We start from the raw sequence: 18,956 nt of genomic DNA on the forward strand, positions 1-18,956 counted from the left end.
GATCAACAATAAGGAAATAATAATGCTGACCTACTTATAGAAGTGTTTTCTGAATTAGTCAGATAACATTTGTGAAGCACTTTGGATACACATGAACACCATATAAATTCTTGTCATTTAACCAGTTTGTAACAGTTGTTAGACAATGGAGACTCAGGGTCAAAGCCCTATTGCTAACCCACAAAACGTATTGGGTGATATTGGGCTAGTCACCATCTCTCAGTCTAATCTAATTTACAGGGGAAATAAGTGAAATCATTTATATTTCCAGGAGATCCTCAGAGGAAAAATGGAATACACTAAATGGGAGAGTCTATCTTTAATGTGAGGAATCTTCAAAGGGTTACAGCTGGCTATCAGGAGATAATCACCCCAAAATGAGAGATACGGGTAAGTTCCCTTGAATTAAACAGTTTGAATTTACTTCTGAGTAGATAAGAGTAGTGGATTGTACTGTAATGCTGCAATCCCTCACATGTTTCTGGAGTATCACTGAACATGATAGGAGTAAACATACATTGGTATTGCACTGCACAACACACCCTAATGCCAATGAATGGACAGTATTATCTGGAAATGCAAAATAACCTCCACAGATGGATGCTATCATCTTCTCTAACACTGATTGGTAAAATTCAGGTTTGGTGGAGTCTGAACAAATATGGTGGATGGTGGGTGGAAGAAATTAAGTCATAAATCTAATGTAATATATGGATGGTTTTGCTGTAAATGTTTTATTATTCCATTAAGTGTTTTATGAAGACTTTTATGGCGAGTCACACTATTTATGGGATTATTTTACCCAGATATCTTTGCTGTTTATTTTTACTTGTTCTCTGCTCCTGTTATAATATGTATTTTATCTTTTATCACAGTGATCAATAGCCAAGTCACTGCTAAATATATATGTGTTAGTCCACGAAAACCTTTACTGTAAATTATTGTTTATTCCAAGCATACACAGCAGAACGAGCTGTCTGTGTCTCCCCCTTTTAATGCAGTATAACAACTTCCCTGAATCGCTGACTGCTTTAACAATGTACCACTAAGGCTGCAATCCTACACCCCACTTGCCTGGGAGTAAGTCCCACTGAGCCCAATAGAGGTTGCATCTGCATAGGCATCCATAAACAATTATGATAGAACATAATTGTTTTTCAGGGTGAGAGGGGGCTGAGGAATAATGATTTTCTGAGTCCTGAGCTGGAGGAGCTATGAGCTGCTAGGCCATGGGTAAGCAAACTAAGGCCCGGGACCTGAATCCAATCACCTTCTCAATCTGGCCTGTGGACGGTCCAGGAATCAGCGTGTTTTTACATGAGTAGAATGTGTCCTTTTATTTAAAATGCACCTCTGGGTTATGTGTGGGGCATAGGAATTCATTATTTATTTATTTCAAAATATAGTCCGGCAGTGGCGTAGCGTGGGGGGTGCAGGGGGGGCCGGCCGTACCGGGCGCAACATCTAGGGGGGCGCGCTCGCACTCGCAGCTCTCTGAGCGCTAAAATCCACGGGTTAGGAGGCGCAAATTACTTGCCTTGCCCCGGGTGCTGACAACCCATGCTACGCCACTGTAGTCCAGCCCCCCACAAGGTCTAAGGGGTAGTGGACCGGCCCCCTGCTGAAAAAGTTTGCTGACCTCTGTGCAGCTAGGCAGGGCTGAATTTAGATGAAGAGAGGCCCTAGGCTGCTCCATTTGTGAGGCCCTCACAAAGTTCCTCATCCCCCACCCTCACAACTGGAAGAAAATGGAAGAGTGTTATAAACAAAATTGAGTGAAGCCAAGGATGATGACGGGTATTTAAAATTCTACAATTCACAATTTCTCCTCGAAAGGACATAAGATATTATTGTTAAATACCATGGTGATTTTAAAAAATGCATAAAATTAACACTGAATTTTTTTTGCAATAACTGAACTTTGTAAACGTTTTGTGGCCTGGGCAGGTCTGGAACTAGTTCCCATGTCTTGTTCCTCTCTAAAGAGTCAAGTTCGGCCTTCATGGCATTTAACCATGGCTCAGCATCCTCTGAGGTTAAACTTTGGACCTCTTGGAAGCTTACACCAATATACCAACCAATATACCAACAGGACACAGCACACCCACCATCCTAAGAAAACTCCTTAATCCCGATTGTATTTGCTTTTATGCTTTGGCCGATTTACAAAAAGAAAAACATACACCAATAAATAACTTTTAGAAAGGGACAAGATTAGATGCGGATGCACAAAGCATGCCTGCCTGTCCCTCAGAGCCCCCACGTCACACAGGGCTGGGCCTCTGCGGCTGCAGCCTCTCTCCTCCTGCTTGCCCGCTCTCCAGATAGATGCCACTATGAGCTGCCCAAGGGAGGAGGCCAGCAGTGGTGGCCATGGAGAGGCAATGGGATGCTCCTGCCACCATCACTTGGGACAAGGACCTGCTCATCCTCCTCTCTGAACTCAGCAGCAATGGAACTGGTGGGGGAAATAGGGACATTCCAATATAAAATCAGAAGCCAAGATGGCTTTTGTACGTAATTCCAGGACTGAAAATTGGGACACTTGGAGGGTATGTCATTAAGATGACTGGCTAATCAACCTTGATTATTATGTAGTTGCTATATCTCCCTATCTTACAGAGCCATTGCTAGGATTATTAGTAAGATAATGAAACTGGAAAACTCAGGAAGAATGCAATTTTTAATGCCCAGGTACAATGGTACCTCAGGTTAAGTACTTAATTCGTTCCGGAGGTCCGTTCTTAACCTGAAACTGTTCTTAACCTGAAGCACCACTTTAGCTAATAGGGCCTCCTGCTGCTGCCGTGCTGTCGGAGCACGATTTCTGTTCTCATCCTGAAGCAAAGTTCTTAACCCGAGGTATTATTTCTGGGCTAGCGGAGTCTGTAACCTGAAACGTATGTAACCTGAAGCATATGTAACCCAAGGTACCACTGTATTGCTATTATTAGCATCAGTCGCAAGGATTCTTTAGCTGAGATTCCTGCATTGCAGGGGGTTGAACTAGAGGAGTGTAGGGGACCCTCTACAATTCTATAATTATATGGCAAATGATTGTAAATACACAAGGTAAAGGTAAAGGTACCCCTGCCCGTACGGGCCAGTCTTGACAGACTCTAGGGTTGTGCGCCCATCTCACTCAAGAGGCCGGGGGCCAGCGCTGTCTGGAGACACTTCCGGGTCACGTGGCCAGCGTGACAAAGCTGCATCTGGCGAGCCAGCACAGCACACGGAAACGCCGTTTACCTTCCCGCTAGTAAGCGGTCCCTATTTATCTACTTGCACCCGGGAGTGCTTTCGAACTGCTAGGTTGGCAAGCGCTGGGACCGAACAACAGGAGCGTACCCCGCCACGGGGATTCGAACCGCCGACCTTTCGATCGGCAAGCCCTAGGCACTGAGGCTTTTACCCACAGCGCCACCCGCGTCCCACTATGTAAATACATAGTGACGTTAAATAAAGCTTGTCCTTGTGAGTTTAGGTCAAGTAAAAGGGGATGGAGGTGACCTGCCACATCAGACAGGGATGGGTAATCTGAAGTCCTTGGCCTAATTTCATGTGGTCCTCAGTCTGATTTCTTGCAAATGGGGTGGAGTCTGGAAGGGGAAAAACGGGGAAGGTTGGAATAATGAATGTGGAAGGGGAGTCCTCAGTGATCAGTTCAGATCTCTGGCCTGTTCCTTCTGATATGCTGGACAAAGAGGAATAGTGGGATGGGGGGGAGGGGAAATAAGGGGCTGGAAAGAGAAAAAAATGGTATCTGATTAATAAGTCTCTGCCATGTATCCCCCACATCTTTATATGCAGTTGCCCCTTAAGGGGATCAAACCTGGAACCATGGTATTTTTAGCACCACATTCTAACCAAGTGAGTTACCCACCTATGCAAATAGGTGAGTTTGTACCAGTGGAGGTATGTTGAATGCTTCAGATTTAGTGAAATCTACCTTCAAAACTATCCATTTGGAAATCAGCCCTGAGTGCTCACTGGAAGGACAGATCCTGAAGCTGAGGCTCCAATACTTTGGCCACCTCATGAGAAGAGAAGACTCCCTGGAAAGATGTTGGGAAAGATGGAGGGCACAAGGAGAAGGGGACGACAGAGGACGAGATGGCTGGACAGTGTTCTCGAAGCTACCAGCATGAGTTTGACCAAACTGCAGGAGGCAGTGGAAGACAGAAGTGCCTGGCGTGCTCTGGTCCATGGGGTCATGAAGAGTCGGACACGACTAAATGACTAAACAATAACAACACCTTCAAACCTGCCATCTCCAGTATCTACTCTGTATTGTTTTTAAATATAACTACCATCAATTTCTGCGTTACTCTTGACTGTTTTCTAGCTAGTTTATTGTGTTTTGTACATCAACTTGAGACTTGTGGGAAAGGTGACTGATAAATATTAATATTAATAATTCCTGCCATAAGGCCAGGAATTCCCACCGGCACAGGAATTCTCGCAAGTTGCTGGGTGTTTTTCACCTCCACTTAAAAGCTTGGTGGGGAGGCAGGCAAACTAGTTGGGACAATTTCACAATTCCTTTGAAGTCTTGAAACCCCTTGGCCTTGAATCTGAACTGGGCTTATTCTAGCTACCCCTTTGCCTTGGCTATTTTCTGTTCTTTCCTTCATGCCAAGTTTGTATCACTAGTCTGCAGTGATAAACACTTCTTTACTTACAAGAAAATGCACCTGTTGTCTTTTTGGGTGGAAGGTGGAATCCTACCTGCCTGTTCGTTGGCTCTGTCTTGCAAGCCATTGTGAGGCACAAGAGTAGCCAGCAACAATGGCAGTAAGGAGGGTAGGCTCACTGAGGGAATGGGGTCACATTGAAGGTCTCCTATCTAGGCCTCCCCCTCAAAATCTGCCTATTTTATTTTTGGAGCACTCCTTGATTGGTTAGCAACCCTAATGTGGAGAGGCAATAATTTTTCTCCTCCACTCAAACGCCACTGCAGATCAGACAAGAATATCTACATCTATTATTAATATTTTTTACTTTTAAAAAATCCAGAATCTCTACATCTAAAGCAGGATTTTTCTGCACCCAGGCTCCACCTTTAACCCCAATCTTCAACATGGGACTTGCTTCTTATTTTTGCTGCTCTTCTTCATTTTCTCCATCTCTGTCTTCCTGGTTTTCTGCAACTTCTTTCCTCCTGCAGGCTCATCAGACCTTCCCTGTTTCCTTGAGGTGCCAGTTTCATACTTTCCTGTTTTCAAACGCTTTTAATACTTTATACTGCTGTGTGTGTGTGTGTTTAAAATGTTGTAAATAGTTAATGTTGCTGGGTGTTGTTGCCAGTTTAATGTTTTAAATTGGTTTTATTGCTTTTTAAATCCCTTTTAGGTTACCTTGGATGCTTGCCTCAACACAATTCCTAAAATAAAAATCAAATAGCAAATAGCAAGCGCTTTTGTATTGCCTGCTTGAGTCACCCCCCCCCCAGCCAAAATAAACTTCAACACACATGCTTCAGGTGGTAGATTTCTTTGGGGGCATTATGAAAGGTCAAAAATATATCATTAATTTATTATCATAATTATTTTATCACCAGGGGCACCACTAGTTGTATTTTATTTTGCCATAGGCAGCACAGTATCTTGGGCTGTCTTGGCTATCTGCATTTGTGTGAGTGTTCAGTGGCAGCCATTTTAGATTCGTTCCCCCACCTAGCTACCCACCCCTTTCCTCATGCCAAGCTGGTAATTCTGCTTCGTTTCTGGAGTTTGCATCTTTTGTTAATAGCTGCAGATTCAAAAGGCCTTCAGGAGTCTTTATTTGTCTTTCATAAGAAAAAAAAGGGGGGCGGGGATATTTATAGCCATTACTAACTGTCAGCCAATATTAGCTCTTCAGAAAATGTATGGTTTCAGAAACACATAACCTTTGCTTATTCATTTATTTATTGAAAAGTGTTTATAAGCTGCTTAATATTTATCTTTAAGCATAGCGCCACATGAAAACAACAATCAGTATCATTAAAACAAAAATGCTACACAAAACAGCTGCATAAAAGCATATAGAAACAAATATGCATGAAATACAGATGGAGAAAAAGAGCACCCCCGCAGTCCAGTTCTATGTGTCAGGGAAAGCCTGCTCAAAAATATAAGTCTTTACATGATGTCTGAATCAACTGATGGCTGCTGCTTCACGTATGACAGAGGGAAGGCTATTCCATAGTGCAGGCGCAGTAGCAGAAAATGCCTGTTTTCAGGTCAGCGCCTATGGTATTTAGTAGGGCAGAGCTTTCCAAACTGTGTGTTGCGACACGTTAGTGTGTTGGCTGCAGTGTGTAGGTATGTCACGCAATATGTGTCCATATCTCCTACAAGGAGTTAGTTTAACCTCCGGCTTGACAGTAAAACTGAATTACTGTGTCGCGAAGTGATGCATGTCTAAAAAGTGTGTCACCAATTTGAAAAATTTGGAAAGCTCGGCGGTAGGGTGTGGTAGAATTTCCCCAAATGATCTAAGACAAGCGATCTTTCAGGTCTATACAGGGGCAGGCGACCTTTCAGGTCACATCATTCACTTGGCACTAGTGCTTGAAGAAAAGCAGATCTCCTTCGCCCCATGCCCATGATTTACCGTATTTTTCGCTCCATAAGACGCACCAGACCACAAGACGCACCTAGTTTTTGGAGGAGGAAAACAAGAAAAAAAATATTCTGAATCTCAGAAGCCAGAACAGCAAGAGGGATCGCTGCGCAGTGAAAGCAGCAATCCCTCTTGCTGTTCTGGCTTCTGGGATAGCTGCGCAGCCTGCATTCGCTCCATAAGACGCACACACATTTCCCCTTACTTTTTAGGAGGGGAAAAGTGAGTCTTATAGAGCAAAAAATACGGTATTTCTTTCCAAGGTTTCAAGTTGGCGGTTCTACAAAAGTGCATGCAACAATCCAAATCGGTGTACTGGAGCAATTGCTTGCCTTCTTCAGCAATCAGCAGGCAGAAAAGGAAGAGGCTGGTACGAAGAACCAGGGAAAGTTCTGTACCACATCTCCTGAGAAAAGATGCTACAAGCCATGTCAGTCTTTGCCAAGTGGTGCAAAATTCCAGGGATCTTGGCACTTAACCAGGGTTCATGTTTCCTTTGAAATGAGGCACAGCACAGACTGTAGTGTCTTTAAGATATATGGTTTTCTTTACATACCCACCCACCCACACCAGAGCCTTGATGGAGGGAATGCAGAACTTTACACTTCAAGAGTGTCTCTTGTTCCCTCTCTCGTAGCTTCAGCAAAGCTTGTGTACAGAGCAGAAGTTAGCGATGGTCCCCGGTCTCTGGGTGCAGCCTCTCCCTGCCAGTCTGCATGGCAGTTCTGCCCCACCTTTCTTCAAGCTCTTTCCGAAAACCTCCAGCAAAAGGACACAGCTCACCTTAATTCTCAACACACTGATTAAAATCCCAGCACCCAGGAATCTACGAGGTCAGGGCACCCAGACACCTGGAGGAGTCACAGCACCCCCAAATCCATAGCAATAAGGACCTAAGAAATGTCTTGCATGATCAGTCCAAAGGTATATTCTAGACTTCTGCTGTTTTACCAGTAGTGAGCCGTTAGATAATGGGAAGCCCCAAAGTAGGAATTGAGCATCGTAGTCTTCTCCTACAACTGATATTCAAGAGCATACTGCCTCTGATACTAGAAATAATGTATGATCATAGTAGCCATTCTTACTCTCTACAAATCTGCCCAATCCCCTTTTAAGCATCTTGTAGTAGAGAATTCTATAGTTCTAACAACCTTTTGTACAAATAAGTAGTTCCTTTCGTCTGTCCTGAATCTCCCGATATTCTGCTTAATTGGATGACTCCAGGTGTTACTCTTATGAGATCTACTTTCCCCCAACCATGCATAATTTTATACAGCTCTTTTACAGTCCTCTTTTACTTGCCTTTTTTCTGAGATAAAGAGTCCCAGACACCATAACCTTTCCTTGCAATTGAATTGCTCCAGCCCCTTGATCATTCCGGTTGCCCTTTTCTGCGACTTTTCAATATTCTTTTTGAGATGTGACAACTGGAAGTGTACAAAGTATTCAAAGTGTGTTTGCATCAAAGATTGGCATAAAAGGGCATTGTGATATTGGCAGTTTTATTTATTTGACTTTATGTTTCCTAATGATTCCCAACATGGAATTTGCCATTTTTTCACAGCAGCCGTCCACATATTGGGTTGAGCTACACATCACAACTCAAGACCCAGAGGATCCCTTTGCAATATTGCAAAGCAACTCTGGATCCTGGGCAGGTGTGACAAACACCTGGGAATACACCTGACCTCTTGGATCACACATAACTTTCTTGTAACCCAGGCAACAGCCAAGACAACAGGTTGTAACAGAGGAAGGATGAGAAAGGATGCAAGGCCACTTCATCTGAGCAACTTTTGGCTCCTGGTTCTTGACATTTTCCACCCCAGCTTGTCATTAGAAGAACATTTAACTATTGCATCTATATAAGACAGATCAACACCATACATTTAAAGCACACCCAACACACACTTAAAGCACATGGCTTCCCCCAAAAGAATCCTGGGAAGTGTAGTTCAAGGTGCTTGGAACTGTATCTCCATGAATGAAAAACTAGAGTTCCCAGGAATCCCCCCCCCAAGGGGGGGAGTAATATACTTTAACTGTGCACTTGATGTGCACATTTGAACAGATTTCTTATAACTGCCAACTTTGCGTGGACATTTGCATAGCACATACCGTTTAATATGTTTACATTAAGATGAACATATTGATGACTGCCTTTTTAATGTGAACGGATTGGTTTTTTCTGCTTTTCTCTCACCCCTATTTTTATATTTTTCCTTGGTTTTAGTTTTCTTTCTGTTTTGGCAAACTTTGCTATTATATATATAAACAAAAACTAACAGAACTTGTAACTAAGACCTTGCACTTGGCTTCGCTTATTTCCTCCTCCCTTCCAACCTACTGTATTTGCCTTTCGCGTGGCGTCTTTTAAGATTGTAAGCTTCCCGGCAGATCCGTGGGCTGCTCTGAAAACATTTTTGGGCTGATGGGAAGGATGAAAAACAAAGAACCACGACCAAATGCAACCTGCTCCTATAATCCCATGGGCCTGTTGAGCGACAAATCCCCTTGCTTGAACGTTGCCGGTGCCAAGAGGTCGCAAAAAATAAAATAAAAATTAAAAAAAATCCACAGAAAGGAATAACAACAACACGGACCTTCTCTACAGGATAATACAAGATGTGAAACATTTAGGCATTGTTACGTGATGGCTAAATGCCCCTTCGCGCCACCGGCCGAGCAGGGAGGAAGCACATGTGTTCCCTAAGGGATCTTGTGGACCGATCCCTCCGGACCCTCTTGGCTTTGGGATCCCTTGCTCCCTTTCGCCGCCGTCCTCCCCGCCCGCCCCCCCGGGCGAGCGCCTGTCTCTCCCCGGGGAATGGCATCCACACGGCGCGCATTCCTGAGCCGGCGGAGGGGCTGCTGGGACTTGTTTTGGCTCGGAGGGCGAATTCCTCCATTCAAACGCCAGTGTGCAAATCTGCCCTTGCCTGCCTATAGCCCGGCCCCCTTTCCGGCCCCGGGACCAGGCTGGTGACTGGTGATTGCTCCCGCCAGGTGTGCGTGTGTGTGCAAGGGATGAGTAGGCGAGAGTATGCAGGGGCGAGAGGCGGGCCGGGTGCGGGGCTAAGACGGAAGAAGGCGAGGAGGGAGGCAAAGGGCGCGCGCGGAGCGGGGAAAGTGGACCAACTCCCCCGGCTGCTCCTTCCGGCTCGGGAATTTGCTCCTTGGGATGCCCGATTCCTTGCGGAATTAATGAGCCGCTCAGCTCAGAGGCTCAAGGTGATAGTCCTCATGGTGCACAGAGGAAGCCGGTGAATGACTGTGCGGGGCCGGGCTTGCAGGTACACTTTGTGTGTGATACCCAGGAATGTTTCCTGAGACCCTTATTGTGAGTGTGTGTGGCTGATGGTCCCAAGTCCTACTGCAAAGTATCCTACATGTAAGTATGTAAAAAGGAAATATTCGCGTTTCTTTTCTTCCTTTTCAAGCCTGCCTCTTGTTTCCCTCCGTTGCCCCCCCCCCCCGCCTGTTTCTAGATTGTAAACCCCTGGGAACAGAGAAACGGCTTTTGTATTTATTTTCGCTAACACCCTTGCATAGAGATAGTGTTATTTAAGTAATTGTGTGAGTAGTTATAGAACTACAGTGATGTGAGTGGTATTTAATTTCTGCAGTGAGGCCCAAGATTGCTTGGAATGGCACTCCCCTTGCCCTGAGAGCTTGAACTCTCTGCACCTTCCTCAATATCCGTGCTAGTAGTATATGCGTGGGAAGCCACCTGTAATTGATTTTTGTGAAGGAGGAGCATGTCTGCACATGGTCAGATGTATGCTCATTTTAAATTCTCCCAGTGCTGGATCTAGGCTGCACACACATTGCCAGCTTAAAATGCAGCAAGGTTGTTCTTTTTTTCTCAGTTTGGATCAAAGCCAGTTTGGAAGGAAAGGCATCAAAATGCCGTATGTCATAAGAAATGACAGGATACAGACAGAATAGATATGGATTGTGGCTAATGTTGTGCATACACTGCTTTTCAAAACCAGCCATGGGAGTGCACTGGATGCAAAATAAGAGGGGTGTGTGTGTGCACTAAATTGTGCAGCAAGTCCTATAGATCCCTGGCTTAAATTAAGATCTCTTGAATCCCGTAAACTGTTTTTGCCACCTCAGATCCTTCCAATAGCCCATGTTGAGCTGCATCTGGCCATACTGAATATTTGATCAGTGGCATTATTTAAGGAGGCGGTGAAAAGTGAAAATCACTGTGCCACTTTCAAAACAGTTTTTTTTCCTCCCTTTGATCGACTCAGAGATTTGTGGTGGGCTGGCAGCAATTCTACTGTGTGTACTTTGGACACACAGGAATCTCAGGGAGAGAGATGCGTGAGGACTGAGCAAGAGAAAAAGGGGGGGGGGGGGAGCCTGCATGTGTGGAGAAGAAAAGAACCATTCTTCATGTCATTAAGAATTAGTTAATGAAACAGAAGGGAAGGACCTTGCTGTAGAAAATAACACAGGCTTTTGTTGTTCTGTTGCCAGCTGTACTTAGGATAATCCACCCTTCCCGGAAAGTGAGATGGCCCATGGATGCATATCATAACTAAAAGGGGGATATCAGAAGCGGTCGCCAAAGTTGAAGTTTTTATCCTGGGCTGGTGCTACCTGTGATTCTTCAGCATGATGGGTAAGTCAGTAGAGGTGCAACGGGCTGCAGAGCTGATTGGCTTATTTTGAGATTGAAGTTGTTCTATATGGAAGTTGTGTATGTGTCGTCTCCCTTCCTCTCTTAAATATATAACCCCATAAGTCACTTGGGATTTATGGCAGAGAAGCCACTGTAGGAAATACTTGCCCTGGGGGGGAAGAGGCAAGACCTGCGACTGATGACTCAGCAGATCATTTGTGTGTCTGAGATTGATGACTCATCCTTGGAATGGCCCTGCCCTGCTTAATCAGCCAGGATGGGGAGAAACAGAGTACACTTATTCGCATTTAGTTCAAGGAGGGATGGGATTCCCCCCTTTTACTGTCACAGGCAAACTGTAGTTTGTCAGCTTTCTTTAGCTTCAAAGGGAAGCTTTGGTGCTCAATAGCTGCCAGCCTATTGTGCAGCTATTAATACCACAGAATGTGTGTCTAGGATCAGTCAGTGCCATCTCTTTAGCTTATCTTTATCAGCCGCCAATGGGCTTATTGAGATGTTAGAACAAAGAAGTGAATGCTGACCTTAATGAATGAATGTATAAAGTTGTATTGCTCAGAACATTGTTCCATAACAAGACCCTCCGGAATCAGACCAGGAACCTTTCGGGTCCAGCATCCTGTTTTCCACAGTGCCTCATCTGGCGCTTAAAAGATTGCAGTGTTGACAATACAGTACCTTGAATTCTTTATGGTGAAATACTCAATGCTTCAGCCTTGTGTACGTGTGAATACAGCCTAGAATTCTCCTCACCAGTCGCTGTTCACCCCGCCCCGCTCCAAATCCATTATCCCTGTTTTGTCTAGATACAGTCATACTTCATGTTACGTTTGCTTCATGTTACGTTTTTTCAGGTTGCATCCCACGGTGACCCGGAAGTACCGGAAAGGGTTACTTCCAGGTTTCACCGCTTGCGCATGTGCACAAGCACTAAATCGTGCTTCGCGCATGCGCACAAGTGCCAAATTGTGCTGTGCACCTGCACAGATACAGTGCTTCAGGTTGAGGGCTTTTTATGTTGTGAACGGGCCTCTGGAATGGATCCTATTTGTACCAGAGGTACCACTGTATTCAGTAATATCGTCTGCAGGGCCAGCTCTACCGTTAGGCAGAGAGAGGAGCATAGGAAGTTGCCTTTATATTGAGTTGAGTCACCTGGCTCAGTGTTGTTTACATACTGACTACATGCTGCTGTCTGGGATTTCAGACAGCGAACATTCCCAGCACAAACTGGAGACACCAGAGATTGAACCTGATGCTTTATGCATGCAAAGCAGATGCTGTACAAAAAAAGCTATATCGTCCATCCTCTCTGAGCTCTGGCTTTCCTTCTGCCTTAGTCAGCGAAACTTGGGGTGCCTCCCCAGTCAGCAGTGGAAGAAACCCAGTCTGCTTCTCCTGTGGATAGTGCTGTATGTTTCACATGCTTTGCTTGCCACCCCTAAGCTATCCTGCTGCCCTCTGGTGCTATAGAAGATGCTGTCCCATCACCAGTATTGAAATAGGATTCAGATGCCCGTCCAATTGGCTCTGATCATGGGATATGAGAGGGGACGCCGTTTTGTGCTTCACTTCAGGAAACAAAATGTCATGGACTGGCCCTCATTGTAAGAAGACTGCAGACCTAGCCGTATTGCTGAATATAAATTCCTCCACAATCATTTCCTCTTTCCTGGGAACCATAATAAAAATAGGAATAAATTACTTGTACTCCACCCATCTGACTGGGTTGCCCCAGCCACTCTAGATGGCTTCCAACATAATTTAAAAACACAGTGAGATATCAAAATTTAAAAACTTCCCAATACATTCCCGCCTTCAGGTGTCTTCGGAAAGTCGTTTGTTTGTTCATTTCTTTGACTTCTGATGGGAGAGTGATCCACAGGGCAGGTTCCACTATCGAGAAGGCCCTCTGCCTGGTTCCCTGTAACTTTACTTCTTGCAACAAGAGAAATGCCAGAAGGCCCTTGGAGCTGGATCTCAGTGTCTGAGCTGAACTCTGGGGGTGGAGACATTCTTAGGAATTGCAGAGCACTAGTAGCGGCAGCAGCAAAGACATTTCTTAACAAAATTCTCAGTAGCTCAATCCCTTGATCCTCGGAGGAAACTGTGACAATTAAAAGTGCTATAAAACCAATATTAAGTTTGCAGACAAGGTCAGCTAGGACTTCTGAGTCAAACAAAAAGTTGTGTAAAAGTTCCCTTTTAAGTTACTTAAGGAATTCAGCCCTGTTCATGACTTGGAGCCTACTGGGTACCATATGTCCATTTTATTTATTTATAAAAATATTCATATACAGTGGTACCTTGGTTTATGAACTTAATCTGTTTGGAAGTCCGTTCTTAAACCGAAACCATTCTTAAACCAAGCTGCGCTTTCCCTAATGAGGCCTCCCGCCACCGGTGCCCTTCCACCATTCAGATTCCGTTCTTAGACTGAGGTAAAGTTCGCAAACCGGGACACTACTTCCAGTTTTGCGACGTTTGTAAACCGAATCGTTCGTAAACAGGGCTGTTTTTAAACTGAGGTACCACTATACAGGTACCTCGGGTTACATACACTTCAGGTTACATACGCTTCAGGTTACAGACTCCACTAACCCAGAAATAGTGCTTCAGGTTAAGAACTTTGCTTCAGGATGAGAACAGAAATCGTACTCCGGCGGCGCGGCGGCAGCAGGAGGCCCCATTAGCTAAAATGGTGCTCCATGTTAAGAACAGTTTCAGGTTAAGAACGGACCTCCGGAACGAATTAAGTACTTAACCCAAGGTACCACTGTACCTCTATAGCATAAAAATATCAAAGACCTTTACAGCAATATCAATATATATTAAAGAACCACATTAAAAATTGTAATTGGAGACCATCAGTTTCCAGTTATGGGAAGGTGCTTTTCTGATTGTTTGCATAAGCCTGGTGGCATCAAAAAGTTTTCAGGAGGCATTTAAAGATTTAAACAGAAGGCGGCTGCTGGATCTCTATGGGCAGAACATTCCTCAGGATTGGACTGATAACACTAAAGGCTTGGTTTTTGCTGACTGGTGTTTGCTGAAAGAGGTTTCCGTGGGAAAGCAAACATTTGACTCTGGGGCTCTGCATTACGTATTTGTTCTAATCTTCAATTTCTTAGAAAAGGCAGGGGAAATGGAGCTCCAGGGAGCTGCAGGTCAGGTTCAGGCCTGCTGTTATGAGCAATGTTGATACTGGGCTGCTTTGGAGGCCCTGAGGTTGGGGATTTGCTCCTGTTTGATGGCGTGATCGCAGTTTTGTTCCCCGGAGACTGCTGACTTTGCCCATGTAAAGATTGCCATTTTTGAGCTTTGGAGGGAGGGAGTGGAGGCAACATTTTCTGCTTTATGGGAAGGTGTTTAGTGTGTGTCCGTATTACCAAACAATTGGGGATGTCTATTTGTCGTTGAGCAATCAGATTTATCAGCTTGGTTCCTTTCAGGGGCCTTTAAGTGCTCTCACATTCCTGCTGGTTTGGCTTGGTGGGAACAGTGCACCACTCTGGTTTGCCTTAAGGTGGGCAGCTGCCAGAGAAGGCGAGGCTCCTGCTTCTTCTGCACAAGGTCCACTTTTGTGAATGCCAGCTGCTTGGAGTCACACCTGGGGAGGAGAGTGTTCATGCAATCAGGTCTGACATCCCATAAGCATCAGGGTGCGGCCTCTGTGAGAGCGGGATGCTGGACCAGGTGGGCCATTGGCCCTGATCCAGCAGGGCTCTCCTTATGGTCTCAGCATGTTTTTATCTGTTACGTAGCATTATCAATACACACGGTGGTTTACAGACTAAAATTGAGACACCTGCTTTGATAAAGTTAAATTTCCGTAAGGGTGCAGAGGAGGAAGAGCAGGGTGTCCTTTTAGTAATTAAATGTCAATGCATGGCAAAAAGGGGAAAAATATGAAATGCATCAGCACCTGAAGAGAATAAACAAGGCTACTCTAATCTATTTATGTCAGGCATGTCCAAAGTCCGTTTTGGGGGTCTAATCCGGCCCACTCGTCGGTTTCATCCATCCCCTGTGGCAGTTTATTTCCTGGGGTAAAATTTCCAAAAAAGCTCAGCAACTTTGGTTGGCCCTCACACATGTTCAATTCATCAAATCTGGCCCTCTTTTAAAAAAGTTTGGGCACCCCTGATTTATATAGATACAAATTTAATAATCATTTACTATAATTTTATGGAGTCATGTTGAGTTGGAAGGGACCACGGGGGTTATTTAGTCCAGTTCCCTGCAATTCAGGGATCTTTTTCCCAACATGGGGCTCAAACCCACGACCCTGGGGTTAAAAGTCTCATGCTCTACCGACTGAGCTATACATCTCGCCATAGTGAGGAAGATTGTGGCCAGGTGTCCTGTGTGCCTGCTTGGTCTGCCACTCAGGTGCTCCCTGTTGCTGATGGGCAATTTCAAGGCCCTGCTCTCCCTTATAATTCATTGTTTTCCCACTGGACTTGTCCTCTGACCGCCCATCAGATAGAGGATTGTCTTTTGGAAATCAGGGCAGATGGCCACCGTAGGCAATAGTAACAAAGAGGAAAGGGAGCAAATGCAGTTCTTTCTATTTAGTTCTCAGGTGGAAATGAGAACAAAAGGGTTAACCCAGCTTTCCCTCAGGCTGATCCCTCCAGATGTTTTGGACACATAACACAATGGGAGTTTTTGGCTCTATGGCACCAGGTTGGAGATGGATGCCTTCTTTGTGGGCTTTGAGAAGGGACTTGAAAGATGCTAAAGAGGAGACATTGTAAAGGCCTTTTGGCAGGGAGATTATCTCTGTTGCTTCTGGGCGACTTCCAGACCATCAATAGTGTGTAGGAGGAAATCAGTCAGATGCTGGAAATTTAGGTTTTTGTAATTAAAGTGGTGCAACAAATCTACTTAAAAACAAATAAAAAACCCAGATGTCTTGCAATTAGGGAACTGATGAGAAAAAACACTAAGAAGTGTGAGTTAAATGATTCCAAGGAAGTCAGGATGAATACTCACTGTGGTATAACCACCCCACAAACATTTCGGACCTCATGCTCAATAAACAGCAAGCAAGTTGGGATGAATGCTGAATAAACTGGTTTGTCTGGAGGAGCACCTGGTCACTACAGCAGCAGCAGCAGCAACAGCTTTGTTGTTTCTTCCTTTGGGTTTGGTTTTGCAGTCAAAGGGTGCTTGCAGGCTGTCACAATTTTCAGGTGAGTTTCAATCCATATACCATCAAATTCAGGTTGTGTGGTTGTGGTTGGCCAAGAGGTCTCGTACAACAAACCTGCTTCTGCAAAAGGCTAGACTTTTTTTTTTTCCAGTAAGGAAGGTGATGAGTGAATGCTCTGGAAACCATGGAATATTTGCTTTGATGCAGCGTCATCTAACCTCTGTGCTAGCAAGTCACAATGAATGCTTGGTAAATTGGCTGCCTGGAAGCACCCCAAGAACTGGTGTCAAGTCCAATGCCAATTCCTTCATTATCCATGCAGTGTAGCCCATACTTTTTCTATGTCGCCTACGTAAGAGCACATCGCTGCGCTCCCTGTAAATGGAATGAGAACAACAAACAGACATGTGCCTCCATGTTGTCCTAAGGCTGGCATTCTCCATTCACCCAGGAGAGGTGGGAAATAGCCATCCTGATTGTGAGTATGGGAGACTGGCTGAAAGCTCATCAAGGCGAAACGAGTTCATTTTTTTAAAAAAATATTTTTATTAAGCAATTTCAACATAACAAATTATCAAACCATATAATCACACAGATTATTCCCCCCCCCCTTTTCCCCACCTCCCTTCCATCCCTCCTGCCCCCCACCAGGGACTTCCCTCAGTTCCTCTCTCTGATTTCTCTGCATGTTATAAAATTATACATATCCTTGTGTTGTCTATCTATCATGTTATCAACCAATAAATTTGTGTATGTTTATTCAAAACATGCCAAGGAGTCCAGTTCATTTTGTTGTCTTTTTAGATAATTTGTAAAAAGTTGCCATTCTTCCTTAAAGTTGCAGTTGTCCTTGTCCCGCAGTTTATATGTCAATTTAGCCAGTTCTTCATAGCTCATCAATTTTTCTCACCACTGTTCTTTCGTTGAGATTTCCTCATTCTTCCATCCTTGTGCTATCAAGATTCTTGCCGCTGTTGTAGCATACATAAATAAGTTCTTTGTTTTTCTTGGCAGGTCTTGTCCTACAATCCCTAACAAAAATGCTTCTGGTTTTTTTTTACAAATGTCATTTTAAACGTTTTTTTCAATTCATTGTATATCATTTCCCAATTTTTTAAAACTTCTCTACATTCCCTCCACATATGGTAAAAAGTCCCCTCTTTTTCTTTACATTTCCAACATATGTTTGACGAAACGAGTTCAAATTTAATGACCCAGTCTGTGAACCCCTAGGGCCTAAGGAGATAGTAAACGAAAGCCTCTCGGAGGCAGGAGAGGAGGAAGATGCATTGTGGGAAAAGATTGAGAGTGTCCGGCACAAGCTGACCCGCTCCCTGAACCCAGCCAAACTGACTCCATACCTCCGCCAGTGCCGTGTGATTGATGAGCAGGATGAAGAGATGGTGCTGAGTCCCCATCAGTTTCCATGCAAGAGCAACCGGACAGGTGAGAGAAGTGAAGAACTCACATGGAAAGTACAGCGCTGGGGGTGAAGGCTTGCTTTGTATAAAGCAGTCCTGGCCCAAAGCCCTAATCCAGGAATGGATCCCAGACACATGTCTCTACAGTCCTGGCTTATTGCTTTTATTTATCATGGCTTCCCATTGCATTTTAATATGAAAAGAGCTTCTCTCTCTCCCTTTCCTTCTCCCCCTCACTCTGCCTTACCCACACAACAATCACTATGATTTATGCTCTTGTTCCCATTTTACAAAATGGGGCTTAAGATTCATGCAGGGAGACTGAAATGAAATTGGGCTCAAGCCTTCCGGATCCAGCAGCTTCTGCATGGTTTTGGGACAGCGGGAGAAGGTTGGAGTAGTATCTTTGGATACTTGAAGCTGCTTGGTTTTTGGTTCAGCTCGCTGCTGATCGTGTGGCACTCATTTGTTCTATTATTATTATTACTTATTGTCTTCCTCCGCAGGACTCCTCATGGATATCTTGCGAAACCGAGGGAAAAGAGGCTACGAAGCATTCCTAGAATCCCTGGAGTTCTATTACCCTGAGCATTTCACTCAGCTGACGGGGAAGCAGCCAGTTCAGCGTTGCTCGATGATCCTGGGTAAGAAGTTGTGGAAGCCTTCTCCTTATAGGTCCCTTGGCACAGGAGGCCAACAGCCTGCTTATGTTAAGCAGGTCAGTGTTGGGTCAGTGCCTGGGAATCACATGCCGGGTGAATGGGCATGTGGTGACCAACCTAGTGCTTCCGCTGCCTTTGCCGCCACCTCTCCCTGCCCCATCCCATTCTTGACAAGCAGCAGTGGTGCCACATCTGGGAAGGCAGGGCAGGAGCAGCACCCCAACTCCCACTCTGTGACTGCTGCAAAGTGTGAAGCAGAGATGTGTGTTTGTGTACACGCAGTGGGATGCTTCAGTTGGACAGCATCTTCCTGGCACGTGGCCAGTGTATGTTTATAAAGGAATATCTCCACATGTGGCATTGTCTACTGCTGCAAATGCCAGCCAACATGTGGTGAACATGTTCGTCCTGTGAATGTGTGATTTGACTGCCCTTGGTTAGAAACATAGCAAGCT

At 44.8% G+C, this 18,956-nt stretch overlaps 1 protein-coding gene across 4 annotated transcripts in view; it reads left to right on the forward strand.

Annotated features, from left to right (window-relative positions):
* Positions 1-9,459: 9,459 nt before the first annotated feature.
* CARD10 (caspase recruitment domain family member 10) overlaps positions 9,460-18,956 on the forward strand; it is a 47,832-nt gene continuing 38,335 nt past the window's right edge. The window contains exons 1-4 of one of the 4 annotated variants that reach the window (XM_083400724.1): positions 9,460-9,997; positions 11,098-11,242; positions 17,652-17,864; positions 18,346-18,483. In XM_083400724.1, coding sequence (XP_083256850.1) covers positions 11,236-11,242; positions 17,652-17,864; positions 18,346-18,483 — 358 coding nt within the window. In that variant the 5' untranslated portion in view covers positions 9,460-9,997; positions 11,098-11,235. The remainder of the gene's footprint in view (positions 9,998-11,097; positions 11,243-17,651; positions 17,865-18,345; positions 18,484-18,956) is intronic. The other 3 variants (XM_083400726.1, XM_083400727.1, XM_083400725.1) reach the window with 3 other exon arrangements.

This window comes from Podarcis tiliguerta, assembly GCF_965153285.1.
Source record: "Podarcis tiliguerta genome assembly, chromosome: 10".
In the NCBI taxonomy this organism is placed as follows: Eukaryota; Metazoa; Chordata; class Lepidosauria; order Squamata; family Lacertidae; genus Podarcis; species Podarcis tiliguerta.